General features: G+C 43.7%; 1 protein-coding gene across 1 annotated transcript; it reads left to right on the top strand.

Annotated features, from left to right (window-relative positions):
- The first annotated feature begins 9301 nt into the window (after nucleotides 1–9301).
- On the top strand, nucleotides 9302–14097 carry LOC116555597 (haptoglobin). The gene is made up of 5 exons (XM_032284344.1): nucleotides 9302–9449; nucleotides 10937–11019; nucleotides 11324–11425; nucleotides 12185–12259; nucleotides 13164–14097. The coding sequence occupies exons 1-5, from the start codon at nucleotides 9403–9405 to the stop codon at nucleotides 13940–13942; spliced, it is 1086 nt and encodes a 361-aa protein (XP_032140235.1). The 5' UTR covers nucleotides 9302–9402; the 3' UTR covers nucleotides 13943–14097.
- Nucleotides 14098–15290: the final 1193 nt, after the last annotated feature.

Here is a 15290-nt window from a genome sequence, read left to right as displayed (position 1 = left end):
CTGCCCACCTCAGCCTCCCAAAGTGCTGGGATTGCAGGTGTGAGTCACCGTGCCTGGCTCTTTTTTTATTTTTTATTTGTAGAGATGGGTCTCCCCATATTGCCCAGGCTCGTCTTGAACTCCTGGCCTCAAGTAATCCTCCAGTTTGGACTCCCAAGTGCTGGGATTATAAGCATGAGCCACTGTGCCCAACCCGTGTGAGGGAGTCTTGAAAACTCTGTGTAGTTCATCACGTGGGAGAAGTAGCACCCAGGGTGGTTAAGGACTTGGCCTGGGTTTGAATCCTGCCTGCTCTCTTTACTAGCTGTTTTACCTTGAGCAAGTTCTATATTCTCTCTATGCCCCAACTGTAAAAATGGGGTTGTTAGATAATAGAAAGACCTACTGCTTATGAGCTGTTTTAGAATTAAATGAGTGAATACACAGAAAGCACACAGTACAGTGCCTGGGACATAGGACTCTCCCAGTGTTACCTGTTGTTCCTAGGAGTTGACTGAATTTTCTCCTAAAGTTCCTGCAGGGCTGGTTCTGTAGACAGCTTTTATGCTTCTGAGAGCTGGATCTTCTGCAGACAGAAGCTAACGAGACAGGTAGCACTTACTTATGTTACAGTTTTGATTTCTGCCCCCACTCTGAACTCTTTGAAGGCAGAGGCTATGTTTATCATCCATTGATTGAATCAACTGGACTAGGCCTCTGCTGTATGCCAGGCATTGCTGGATATAGAGATAAAGGTGAATGAAAAACACCGACATCGTCCTACCTGGTTCCCCAAATCTGTCCCACAAATGTAGGTTGAAGAAACTGAGGAAGGTTGATCTGAATTCTTTTGAATAGAGAGTCAGTTTTTACACTCATACTAATGTCCTCATGCCTTTGATACCTGCCCAGTTTCACGCTGGGAAAGGCAGTATTTCTTTGGAAGTTTTGACAGGTTGTGTGGGTTGCCCACCTTGGTTGGCTGTCTTTCTGACAGGAAACCAGTCTGAGGATAGTATTTGATTTAGGCACCTGGATCTTGGACGTTCCTCATTTACAAACTATCAGTGTTGATGCTACTTTTGAAAAACTTTAAAAAAGCTTAAAATATCAATGTGTACGGTACAAAATATCCATATTTTTATGTGCCAGTGGCTCAGTTTTGGAGAAGAGATTTGCTGACAGTAAGGAAATACAACTAGGAAGCCATGCCTATGTTCCAGGCACAGTAGGACCTTGTAGCCCCTGGTCCTGGTGACTGTGAAAAAGGGAGACAGTCTAGAAATAGGTGTAATCATGTCAATGTCTTTGTTTAACTTTCTTATCAAGATAAACTGTGATTTTGAACAACATGTGCTGTTCTGAATTCAACACTCCACTTTCCATTCTGTTCAAAGGTCATGTATACTCCCGGGAAACCTCAGGGTTCTCACTTCATGGCTATGCAGGTATTTGTTCCCACACTACTTAAATACATTAAATATCATTTACAGTAATGTAAAAATCAAGTGCTTAAGAATAAATCTAATGAAAGAGGTGCCAGGGGTCTGTATCAATATGAACAAGGATTAAAATTAAAGGCAGCCTAAATAAATGAAGAGAGATGCTATGCTGATTGCTTGAAAGACTCAACTCAGTTAAGATGTCAACTCTCCTCAGAGTGATCTGGAGATTCAATGTAATCCCAATAAAAATCCCAGCAGGACATTTTATGAGAATTGGAAAGCTGATTTTAAAATTTACATGAAATGGAAAAGACCCAGAATAGTCAAGACAAACTGTGAAAGAAAATGAATAAAGTTGGAACACTTATAATACAAGATAGCAAGATTTACTGCAAAGTTCCCATTACTGGCCAGGTGTGGAGGCTCATGCCTGTAATGCCAGCAGGTTAGGAAGCTGAGGTGGATGGATCACTTGAGCCCAAGAGTTTAAGTCCAGCCTGGGCAACATGGCAAAACCACAAATCGACAACATATTGGCTGTGTGTGTTGGCACATATCTGTAGTCTCAGTTACCTGTCAGGCTGAGGTGGGAGGACTGTTGGAGCCCAGGAGGTTGCAGCTGCAGATCTTGCCCTTGCACTCCAGACTGGGGCACAGTGAGACCCTGTCTCAAAAAAAATTCCCATTTGTGAACCCCCCAAATTTGAGACAGGTCTCAGCTAATGTAGAAAGCTTATTTTGCCAAGGTTGAGGATGCATGCCCAACAAAACCTCAGGGGGTCCTGACATGTGCCCAACCTCATGAGGTCTGACCAAGGCAGTCAGAGCACAGTTTGGTTTTATACATTTTAGGGAGATATGAGAAATCAACATATGTCAGATGAACACTGGTTTTGTCTGGAAAGGCGGTAGAACTTGAAGCAGGGAGGGGCTTCCAATCATAGGTAGATAAGAGACAAATGGCTGCATTCTTTTGAGGTTCTGATTAGGCTCTAGAGGAGGCAATCGGATATGAATTTATCTCAGTGAGCAGAGGGGTGACTTTGAATAGAATGGGGGGCAGGTTTGTCCTAGGCAATTCCCTGCTTCACTTTTGCTTTAGTTGAGTAATTCTGGGGGTTTAAGACAGTTTCCTTTCACATATTATTAAGACAATAGGACAATGACTCCAGATTAGACAAATACACTAATGGAAGAGAACAGAGGATACAGGAGGAGGCCAACACCTATACAGTTACCTGATTTATAATAAAGATAGCACTGCAATTCAGGGGCAAAGGATGGTCATTTTAGCAAATAATACTGGATTGATTGCATGTCTATATGAAAAAAAATGAACTTTTTTCTCATATCATATACCAACATTAATTCCAAATGGATCACAGACCTAGATTTGAAAGGTAAAACAATACATTTTTAGAAAAAAAATTGGAGAATATTGTCACAACCCTGTAGGCAGAGATTTCGTAATCAGAAGATAGAAACCACTAACTATGAAATTTAAAAAACTGTTAAATTAGGACTTATTTAAGATTAAGAACTTCTGTACTTTTGTTCATCAACAGATTAAGAGAATTAAAAGACAAGCCACAAAATGGAGACATGTTTACAATACATTTACCCCAAGAAAGACTAGTATGCAGAATACTTCAGAAAAAGACAACAAATCTACAAGGAGAAGACATTCTGTAAAGAGGATATCTAAATGGTCCAACACAAATCTAAAAAGTGCTCTACATCATTTGATATTGGGGAAATGCAAAATTAAAGCCATTATTATTATTAGTTTTTGAGACAGAGTCTTGCTCTTTTGCCCGGGCTGGAGTGCAGTTATGTGATCTTGGCTCACTGCAACCTCCATCCGCTGAATTCAAGCAATTCTCCTGCCTCAGCATCCAGAGTAGCTAGGACTACAGGCCCGTGCCACCACACCTGGCTAATTTTTGTATTTTTAGTAGAAACAGGGTTTCACTATGTTGGCCAGGCTGGTCTCCAATTTCTGACCTCAGGTGATCCACCCGCCTTGGCCTCCCAAAGTGCCAGGATGACAGGCATGAGCCGCCGCACCTGGCCTCCATTATTATATTTTACTACATATATGCAGAATGACAAAACTTGAAAGTATTGGCAAGGATGCAGAGCAACCGGAACTTTGACATACTGCTGATAGGAGTGTTTACTGGAAAACTGGCCATCTATTACAGCTAGACATACGCTATCCTATGATACAACCAGGTACGTATCCAAAAGAATTGAGTGCAGGTAACCACCAAAAGATATATGGAAGAATGTTCACAGCAGCTTGATTTACAATAGCCCCCAAATGTAATCAATTTAAATCTCCATCAGGAGACTGGATAAATCAATTGTGTTTTAGTCACACAATGGAATACTTCTCAGCAATAAAAAAGAAACTAATGTGACAACATGGATGATTCTCACAGACATTATGTTGTAAAAAACAAGCCAGAAACAAAGGATGCCTATTATTTGATTCTATTTATATGAAGTTCAGGACCAGGCAAAACTATTCGATCATGACAGAAGTCAGGGCAGTGGTTACTTTGGTAGGGGTGGGGTGTGGACTGAAAGGAACCCAAAAAAGTTTTCTGGGGTGCTAGAAATATTTCATACTATAAAGATTCATAGAGATCAACACTTAAGATTAGGCATTTTTAGTAAATGATGCTGGATCATTTGTACATCCATATGGAGTAAAATGAGAGTGGTCTCCCTGCCTCACTTCCCTGTGTATGGAGGCTATTCATAACACCAAAATTAAAGTACATGTGATGCCTCCTCCTTAAATTAATATAATATGGCATTTAAAATGTTTTAAAGAGTTTGCTGCAACATAGAAAATGCCTACAAAATTGGGTGAAAAGAGTAGACCAAACAATTCTATACAAAGAGTGATCAAAACTGTGTAAAAGTATGTACAGAGAGATGGAAGGAAGTAACACTAAAGTGTTAATAGTGGTTACTAGTTGTCTTGAGGTGGTGAAATTATCGGAGGACTTGTTTCTTATTTTTATTTCTTGGTAGCTTACAAAATTTCAAGACTTTTGTAATGGCAGAGTGAGCTTTTTGTTTTTGTGAGACAGGGTCTCACTCTGTCACCCAGGCTGAAGTGCAGTGGCATGGTCTTAGCTCCCTACAGCCTCAACTCCCAGCTGCAAGCGATCCTCCCACCTCAGCCTCCAGAGTAGCTAGGACTACAGGCATGTGCCACCATGTTTGGATAACTTCTTGTATTTTTCTGTAGAGACTGAATTTCATCGTGTTGCCCATTTTATTCCATATGGTCTCCAACTCCTGGGCTCAAGCAATTGGCCTGCCTTGGCCTCCCAAAGCACTGGGATTACAGGCGTGAGCCACTATGCCTGACTGGCAGAGTGAATTTTAAAAATCATTTTTTGCTTCTAAAATCAAAACTCTCCCCTTCAAGTTCCTCTGTCAACTGCTGTCCTGCCTGTTAATGTTTTAGGCTTTCCTGCTTTCTATTCTCCCAACAAAATATATTCCTATTTCCCTTGGCGGAGTCTCCTGACTTGCTGTCTCACACCTTGACTTTTCCATTGAAAGAGAGAAGCCTTTTGGGCTGGATCCTGTTTCTACTCAAGTTAATGAAAGACGCCCAGGGCAGGAAGGCTGTGTGTGAATGCTCCCCTTTTGACCAAGACAAGGGGTCAGAGTAATAGAGTTAAGGGTATGTTCAGAGGAAGAATGAATTTTCATGCACCTGGTGAATAAACAATTGTTCTACAGCGGTGGTGAGGAATGTTTCACTTTTAGACACCCTAGGAGGGCACCAGCTGCAGTCTGAGGAGGAAGTCTCTCCCTCCCTTTCACAGGACCAGTGCTATCCCCGCTTCCCTGAGGATCCACAGAGCTGCAGAAATAGAAGCCATCTTTTTCCTCTGGAAAAGTAGCAGCAACTGGACAGAGAATAAACAAGAAGCCTGGGGCTGTGACATTTCCAAGACTCTAGACAGAGGGCTATGAGAGGCTAAGGCTTGACAGTTTCTGTGGGGAGGGGTGACGGACTGGATGAGGTGGCGGGGGAGGAGGGCATGAGGATGTCAAAAGGAGGGAAGGGTTCCAGGTGTAGTGGAATCCTTCACAGTCTACAGCACATGTTCTCTTTGGAAAATGTAGGGTGTAGCTCCCTCCTTCTGGCCACTGAAGGAAACTGGGTGGCAAAGCGCAGATAAAGACAAGCTGTGACAGAGCATGGCAGGAACCCAGGGACCTGAGGAGCAGAATTCTAACACCTTCACCTCAGATTCAGCCAGAGCAGCTCCGTTTCCATCATTCCATATGCCAGTTCTACGGTTTAACATTTGCTACCTAACGAGTCTTTCTCAAGCTTAGTGGCTTAGAACATCCATCTTTTATTGAGCTTATGATTCTGTGGGTCAGCAATGCAGGCTGGCCTTAGCTGGAGGTGGTTTTGGTCAGGACCGGTTTCAGCTGATGTTGGCAGGGGCTTGCTCATGCCTCTGTGGAGGGCTTCTGGGAATTCGGGGCTGCCTGTCAGCTGGGATTTCTGGGTTCTACTCTATGGGGATCTTTCATTCTCCAGCAATGGAGGAATAACTTGGGCTCATTCATAGGGCAGCCCCCAGATTCCAGGTGCTGGAAAAACAGGCAAACCCCAATTCACAAGCACATTTCAAGGCTATCCTTTTTATATTTGCTACTATTTCAACATAGCCACAGAGCCAAACCCAGATTCCAGGGGTAGAGAAATCGGCTACTGCTTATGAGTGAAGAGCTGCAGTCTACCGTCTTGTACCTGCAGGGGTGAGGGGAAGTTATGGACATTTGAAATGTAGATTCTCACATCCCCAAGCAGACCTATTGGATCAAATTCATGGAAAAGGGGCCACTATGTCCTCTGGGTGATTCCCTCCTCCTTCATATTTTTAAATATTTGATACTTATAAAACATTATATGTGACATATATATGTGGACATATATATATATTTAAATAAAACACAATAATATAATGTACATTAATGAACTTACTACCCAGCCCAAAACCTGGGTCATTAACAACTTATTTTTATTTCCCTAAGTGTCCTTCTCTTATGCCTTCCTCCTACCTCCCCACGGGATGTAACATTTCACATTTTGGGATTTCCATTCCATTAAAAGACTTAAAAATACAGTTTTGTCTCTTTGGTATCTATGCCTGAGCAACATACTGCTGAGTCTTGCTTGTTTCTTTCCTCTTTTTTTTTTTTTTTGCCCCAATAAAAAGAAGTTTCTTTACTTACTTCTTGAATTTTTTATTGTGCTAAAATATTGATAACATAAAATTTCTGATGGTAATCATTCTGAAGTATACAATTCGGCAGCATTTATTACATCAGCAGTGTTGTGCAACCATCACCATTGCGAGTTTCCAAAATTTTATCATCGCCCCAAACAGGAACTCTGTACCTATTAAGCAAGCACTTCCCATTTCTTGCTTCTCGCAGCCCCTGGTAAAGTCCAATCTACTTTTTGTTTCTATGTATTTGCCTATTCTAGATACTTTATTATAAGTGGAATCATATAATATTTTGTCCCTTTTGTGTCTGGCTTCTTTCACTTAGTATGTTTTCAAGGTTTATTCATGTTGTAGCATGTACCAATTTTATTCCTTTTTATAGTGAATAGTATTCCATTGTATGCATTTGTCCATTCATCTGTGGATGGAAGCTTGGATTGCTTCCACCTGTTGGTCATTGTGAAAATGCTGCTATGAACATTGGTGTACATGTCTCTGAGTCTCTGATTTTAATTCTTTTGGGTGTATACCTTGAAGTGGAATTGCTGGGTCACATGGCAATTCAATGCTCAGCTTTTTGAGGAGCCATAAAACTGTTTTCTATAGCAGCTGCACCATTTTACATTCTTACTAGCAAAGTAATGTACCAGGGTTCTAACTTTTCCACATTCTTGCCAACATTTGTTACACACACACACACACACACACACACACACACACACACACTCTACTTATGGCCATCCTAGTAGGTGTGCTGTTTCACTGTGGTTTTGATTTGCATTTCCCTATTGACATTTTCCAATTACTGTTCAGTGTCTTTTTTTTTTTTTTTTTTTGAGACAGAGTCTGGCTCTGCTACCCAGGCTGGAGTGCAGTGATGCGATCTCAGCTCACGGCAACCTCCGCCTCCCAGGTTCAAGCAATTGTCCTGTCTCAGCCTCCTGAGTAGTAGCTGATACCACAGGTGCATGCCACCATGCCCAGCTAATTTTTGTATTTTTATTAGGCTGGTCTTGAACTCCTGGACCCAAAGTGCTGGAATTACAGGTGTGAGCCACTGTCAGGCCTTGAGTATCTTTTTATGTGCTTTTTGGCATTTTATGCATATTTTCTGGAGAAAATGTCTATTCAGATCCTCTGCTCATGCTTCAATTGGGTTGTCTGTCCTTTTGTTGTTGTAGGAGTCCTTGATATGTTCTCATATTAACCCTTTATCAGATACATAATTTGCAAAGATTTTCTCCCGTTCTGCAATTGTCTTTACTTTTTTAATACTGCCTTTGATGCACAAACATTCAGTCTGATAATGCTCAATATATCTAATTTTGATTTGATTCCTGGTGATTCTGGGGTCATATCTAAAAATCCATGGCCAAGTTTTACTTCATTTTGATCTCTAGAAGACTACTATCATACTGAAGGTAATCTTCTGAAACTTGCCGTTTTCTTTCAAAAATTATGTTTGTAAGACTATCCATGTTCTTGCAGAGTTTATTCATTTTCAGGCTGTGTAATATTCCATCATATCAACATACCACGCATGGTTGACCCATCCTCCTGTTTATGGGCATTTGTCTCATCTCTAGCTACTTTCCTATTATATCAGTGTCACCATGATTATCCGAAAGTAATTCTTTTGTACACTCTAAGAACCACTAACCCCTTTTAAAAAATTTATTATTTTTTTGAGACAGAGTCTCACTCTGTCGCCCAGCCTGGCATGCAGTGACACGATCTTGGCTCGCTGCAACCTCTGCCTCCTAGGTTCAAGTGATTCTCCTCTCACAGCCTCCTGAGTAGCTGGGATTAGAGGTGCATGCCACCACACCCAGCTAATTTTTTGTATTTTTAGTAGAGATGGGGTTTCACATGTTAGCCAGCATGGTCTCAATCTCCCGACCTCGTGATCCACCCACCTCGGCCTTCCAAAGTGCTAGGATTACAGGTGTGAGCCACTGCGCCTGGCCTAACCCTTTTTAATTAATAAATCAATCTTGTATTGAGTTGCTACTAAATTTCAATTGACTAGTACCTGGGATGCACACAGGTGAAGACATTTGGCTGAGACATATGGCTTTTTCTCATCTGCCTATTTAGGCTAATCACCAGACTATAAAAACATGAGAACCACTGCCATTGAGCATGGTCTGTATCAGTCTACACTATAGCTTTTATTGGCTGTGTGATTTCTTGCAAAGAGCAATCAGAGAAGACACAATAAACACATTTACTGATTTCAGGCTGGAGAGCTTTTAAGCAACATGGAGATGTCCACACACAAGGTGAAGAAAATTACTGTGACAAGGAAGTGCTTTCTTTAGAGCCCCATCTAAGCTAGCCTGCAGAATCGTCTACAATGGGTTTGAAACAACTCCAAGTGAGGCCTTCTGCAGTGTGAAAATCCTCCCAGATAGAGACAGATTGACGGTTCCTGCCATGCCCTGTCCTGCCCAGTCGCTGATTTCGGGAAATACTTTGGCAGGTTCGTGGGTCATGAAGTTGCCAGGTTTCTCTGGAGTTTGTAAGAGAACACCACAGGAAAATCAAGGGTGAAGCAGGAGCTCAACTCTTCACATGGGTATTGTTTGTGGTTACTGGAATAGAGAGTGACCTTACCAAGGCCAATGTCATGTAGACACAGGAATTACGAAATAGAGAGGGGGAGAGGTGAGCTAGTGGCGGCATAAAAAGACCAGCAGATGCCCCACAGCACTGCTCTTCCAGAGGCAAGATCAACCAAGATGAGGTGGGTCACAGCTTTCTCTCCTGCCTTTCCTCTGGTTCTTCATTTCATTCTTTGCATACATTGGTGGAGATGCAGAAATAGAATAAAAAGCAGGGCAAATGGGCCAAATTATAGTGAACTAAAGGGCTTCGTGGGTTCAATCTTCTCCTTTTCTGTTTCCATAGACAGTGCTGTCTTTCCCAGGAGATGTGATTTACTCTCAGGAGTGTCTTTTTCCTTGAGGTTGCATTTTTGTCTTTGTAAGAGATGTCATCAGCTCCCGTAGTAGGCTTTCTGGCATTTTGAATATATTTACTAGCAGATATTTTCCTCTTTAAAAATGTATAAGAAGACTAATAGCAACATATTTGAATGACACAATTAACTGACTAGTACCTGGGATACACATGAGTACCTGGGATACATCTCATTAAGGCACTCAGATCTTATAAAAACAAAAAGACAATGTTGAAATAAAAACATTAGAAACTTTTTGTTTTGAGACAAAGTCTCACTTTGTGGCCAGGCTGCAGTGCAGTGGTGTGATCTCAGTCACTGCAACCTCTGCCTCCTGGGTTCAAGTGATTCTCCTGTCTCAGCCTCCCAAGTAGCCAGGACTACAGGTGTGTGCCACCATGCCCAGATAATTTTTGTGTTTTTAGTAGAAACGGGGTTTCACCATGTTGACCAGGATAGTTTTGGTCTCTGGACCTTGTAATCTGCCCGATTCGGCCTCCCAAAGTGCTGGGATTACAGGCGTGAGCCACCGCGCCTGGCCTAGAAACTATTTTAATAGTAGCAAGTAGTGCCTGAATGGCCAGTGTCTGTTAGTGGACGGTGAACTGGCAGGTGGCGCCTGTGCGTCAATGCTCATGGCCACAGTCGTGCGTCAATGCTCATGGCCACAGTCCTGCTTTCAGATACCAGTTCTCTTCCAGGTGACCTGCTGACATTTTGGGGCTCGAGATACATTTCCTAAAGGTGAATTGTCATAAAATACTAGAAATAACCACATAAGTATTTTAAATTATATATTTAAGCAGCCTTTTATTACGGAAAATTTCAGGAAGTATAGGGAATGGCACAATAAGCCCTGTGTTCCCGTCTTTGAGTTATCTACATTTTATTAGCAGTATCTTTCAGGTGCTGAGGGAGATTTCTCTTTCCTGGAGGGCTCCTGTATTACTGCCAATGTACTTCCCTGAATGTGGCCAGAAACTGGGCCACCCCACCCCAACCTACGCTTCTTCCTATTTCTCTACGCAGAACTTCCAGCAGGACTTCTAAGCTTGCTGGAAGCTTAGTAGCTCAGAAGCTGCTACATTGTGTATGTGCAGGGGAGGGCAACTTCTTGGTCCTAGCACTTCCATATATCGATTTTCTTTTCTGGCTGCTTAGTGGGAGGAATGTGTGTGCATGCATGTGTGCGTGTGTATGTGTGTGGATGCACACAGGTGCTGTGAAGCAGGGAGACCAGCTTTCCACTCCTTCTTGTCTTCTCTCTGCAGTGCCCTGGGAGCTGTCATTGCCCTCCTGCTGTGGGGACAGCTTTTCGCAGTGGACTCAGGCAACGATGTCACGGATATTGCAGGTCAGTCTTTGAGCTGGGTAGGAGCGTCATCCCTGGTGCGGCATCCCACTCTGACCCCTCTTGGGTCTGCACTCTTGCTTTCCGAGAACACCCAGTTCCCCCTTCTTATCTCAACCTCTGGGCTTTCAGGACCTTGAAGAACATTGGGGATCCTGCCAGAAATAAGGGAGCTTTCCCTTCCACTGGCTTCTATTTGGGGTAGAAGGAGACTGATGTGCAGAGCAGCGTCCTCTCATCTGCCTTTTCACGGGTCTCTGGGAATAATTTCCAAAGAGTAAACTCTCTAGCTTGTCTTTCTTTGCAGATGACGGCTGTCCAAAGCCCCCTGAGATTGCAAATGGCTATGTGGAGCACTTGGTTCACTACCACTGTAAGAAATACTATAGACTGCGCACAGAGGGAGATGGTAAGACCTGGACAACTGCCTCAGTACCCTATACACAACCCCTGCTCCGACATTTCCATGAGGGGTGGTGCTGGGGTGAGTGGCCAGAGAGTTGATGTACTCTCCTTGGAGCCAGGAGATTTAGATTCTAAGAAGCATTTTGTCGCCAGCAGCTGTGGCCCTTTGGGCAGACTAACCTTTGTCAGCCTCAAGTTTTCTCTTTTGTTAAGGGGAGGCAATACCATGCAGCCTACCTATCTCAGAGTCAGATTCACATCTCCAGCAGGAGATGTGGGAAAAGAAGGAACACTGATGGTGACAAGTCACCCTCACCTAGTGAGTCTTGCATTCCTGGCAATGCTCTAAGTGCTTTACACTTATTTGCTCACTTAGTCCTCATAATATCCCTCTGAATGGAGATTATTATCCCAACTTTGCCAATAAGGAAACTGAGGCACAGACAGGTTGAGTGTCTTGCCCAAATTCAGGCAGTCTGTAAGAGACAGAGTCAGGATATGAACCCTGAGCCCTGCCTGTACTGCCCGGCTGTGTCCACAATGACCACAGTCTGTTCTTCTGGGCATAACTGGCGTCGAGGCACTTGGCTTCCAGCACAGCACTCCCTCCCTTCCTCCTCCTCATATTCTCCCTCCTTTTCCCCTTTCTAACTCCTCCCCTCCCCAACTCTTCTTTTTAATTCTTCTGCTTAAATGCCTTCTCACTCTGCACTGGGTCCAGGCTTGACTTCTCTTTTGGCTCATTTCTTGCCTTTTGTTTCAGGAGTGTACACCTTAAACAGTGAGAAGCAGTGGACAAATAAGGCTGTTGGAGATAAACTTCCTGAATGTGAAGCAGGTGGGTGCTGAGCACTTAAGAGCCCAGGCGGGCATGTCCTAGAGGCACAGGCTTCTGATGCGGCTTCCCTTGAGTACACAAGAGCCCAGAGGAGGGATGTGGGAGAACCGTAACTGGCCAGGGAGAGAGACTCAGGCAGTTAGGTGATGACTCCCTAAGGATCACCAAGGGTCTAAGGGTCTTGTTCATCAGGGCCTGAAGGGCATTGGCTGAATCCACTATCTACATTGCCCACAGATCAGGTGAGCCTGTGCATACAGAGAGCCTGCTAGAGAGCCCTGGGTCTAAGGAGAAGCAAGCTCCAGAGAGAACAAGTCAAGGGATGACATTAAATCTTAATCCCTGGAAGCCTAGCAGGAGGCTGGACGTGGGCTGGGACTCCTGCTTCTGGTTATTAGGAAGAGCTGTTGCTCTCTCCTTTCCCTCTCAGAACTGGAGGCATCGGCCCAGCCTCTCCTGCTCTTAGTGGTGCAGAACTGCTCCATCTACAAAATCTGAACTTCAGGCAGCGCTGCTCCGGATTCCTCTTTCTTCAGAGAGAACGAATTATTGTAGCTCCTAGCCCTTTCAATGAACTTCAGGGAATGGGAGAAATTCCTTTGTTGGGATAATTGTTTAAATATAATACAGTTCATCAACCAGGGCTCAAAAATCTCTGTATTTCTCATTTCCTTTCTTAGAAAGGCTGGAAATAGAGCTTTGTGTAATGCAAACAATTAAAAAAAAACAATAGAATTATTTTAAAACTACAACTATTGGAAATGAGATGAGCAGGTGGTAAGGGCAAAACATTTAAACTTTCTAGTTTATGCAGCAGTGACAGCCACCAATGGTTTCACCCCTCTTTCTCATATGGGGAAGCTCTTGCACATTCCACTCAAGAGTGTCTTGCTCTTCTTGACAGTATGTGGGAAGCCCAAGAATCCAGCAAACCCGGTGCAGCGGATCCTGGGTGGACACCTGGATGCCAAAGGCAGCTTTCCCTGGCAGGCTAAGATGGTCTCCCGCCATAATCTCACCACAGGGGCCACGCTGATCAGTGAGCAATGGCTGCTGACCACAGCTAAAAATCTCTTCCTGAACCATTCAGAAAATGCAACAGCAAAAGACATTGCCCCCACTTTAACACTCTATGTGGGGAAAAATCAGCTTGTAGAGATTGAGAAGGTGGTTCTACACCCTAACTACTCCCAGGTAGACATTGGGCTCATCAAACTCAAACAGAAGGTGCCTGTTAATGAGAGGGTGATGCCCATCTGCCTACCTTCAAAGGATTATGCAGAAGTAGGGCGTGTGGGTTACGTGTCTGGCTGGGGGCGAAATGCCAACTTTAAATTTACTGATCATCTGAAGTATGTCATGCTGCCTGTGGCTAACCAAGACCAATGCATAAAGCACTATGAAGGCAGCACAGTCCCCGAAAAGAAGACACCAAAGAGCCCCGTCGGGGTGCAGCCCATACTGAACGAACACACCTTCTGTGCTGGCATGTCCAAGTACCAGGAAGACACCTGCTATGGTGATGCAGGCAGTGCCTTTGTTGTTCACGACCTGGAGGAGGACACATGGTACGCGGCTGGGATCCTAAGCTTTGATAAGAGCTGTGGCGTGGCTGAGTACAGTGTGTATGTAAAGGCGACTTCCATCCAGGACTGGGTTCAGAAAACCACAGCTGAAAACTAACGCAAGCCTGGCTGGATGCCTTTGCCTGAAAGCATGATTTCAGCCTGGAGGAGGGCAAAGTGGATGGGAGTGGACGGGATAAGACGTGGTTTGAAGCTGATGGGTGCCAGCTCTGCGCTGCTGAGTCAGTCAATAAAGAGCTTTCTTTTGACTCATTTCTGTGTTGTGTTCAGTCTTGAGAATTTTTTATTCTTTGATGGTCCAGGGTAGCAAAAAGGTATAGAGTCTACAGGGAGTATGGCAGAAAATACCCCAAACCCACTGCGAATCCCTGAGGTGATACAAAGTGTTCCATCTTAGGGAATCATGCTCACTAATTCAGTGCCTGTTGGATGCCAAGTCCCAGAAAGACAATTGTTGTCCTTGTTTTACAGACAAGGAAACAAAGACTCAGAGAAGGTAAGTGATTTGCTCAAGGTTACATAGCTATGAAACAGTGAAGCTGAACTTTGAACCCATGTCTGTTTGCTACAAACTCAGAGCTCTTTTCACTGCATCCTGTTGCCTCTTCAAAGGTAATAAGGAGAAAGGGCGTGGGCCTGGTGAGGAAGAGGCTAGCTCAAAATAGGATGGGAAATAGGATGGGAAAGAGCTTTGACACAGACAGTACTTCAGAGTTTGTGATCTAATCTACCAGCACTCCAGAAAACAAAAGATGATGAATGGAAAGGCAGGATTTCTGGACTTGCTGGTCCAAATCACAGCTTGGCCCACAAATTTGCTAAGTAATTTAGGCTTCCAGGCCATGAGTTCCTGGTCTCTTCCATGAAGGACTTGAGCCAGGCGATGGCTATTGTCCCTATCAGCAATAACCTTTGGGGACTCGGTAAAGAGTGGGGACGTAGAGTCCCTGCCTCAGTAAAAGCTGCTTTTCCTACTTGGAACAAACCCACCCTTCACCAGGAATCAAATGCAAGCTGTCTGAGCCTCCTCTCCCGATAGCAGGTCATGCTATGAAGGGTCTCCCAGAAAAAAGGTTCTGAACTCTGATAAACAGAAACTGTTCTAAGAGAACTTTCTCTTGCTACAAGCTTTCAACAACCTGACCAATCACCAATGCACCTTCTTTTCATGCCAAAATATGGGCCCTTCTTTTCAGGGTATAAAAAGACACTGATGTCACTCTCTTTCAGCAGGGTCTGGCCATCTCTGTAAAGCTCTCCTCACAGGCACCCTGCAGATTCATCAGTAAACTTCAACAGGTTAGCACTAGTAGGCCAACATGACACACACCTATATTCTAGAACCTGTGAGAGATAGTAGCCAGAAACTGGAAAATAACAGTCAAACTCTTAGAAAACAATGCCTCTCAGAATACGGTAACTGACACCTTTTCCTCTGGTAGTTT

The sequence above is a fragment of the Sapajus apella genome, unplaced genomic scaffold (genome assembly GCF_009761245.1).
Source record: "Sapajus apella isolate SASKATOON/1434 unplaced genomic scaffold, GSC_monkey_1.0 scaffold15, whole genome shotgun sequence".
NCBI lineage: Eukaryota > Metazoa > Chordata > Mammalia > Primates > Cebidae > Sapajus > Sapajus apella.
This window is presented reverse-complemented; position numbering and strand designations above follow the sequence as displayed.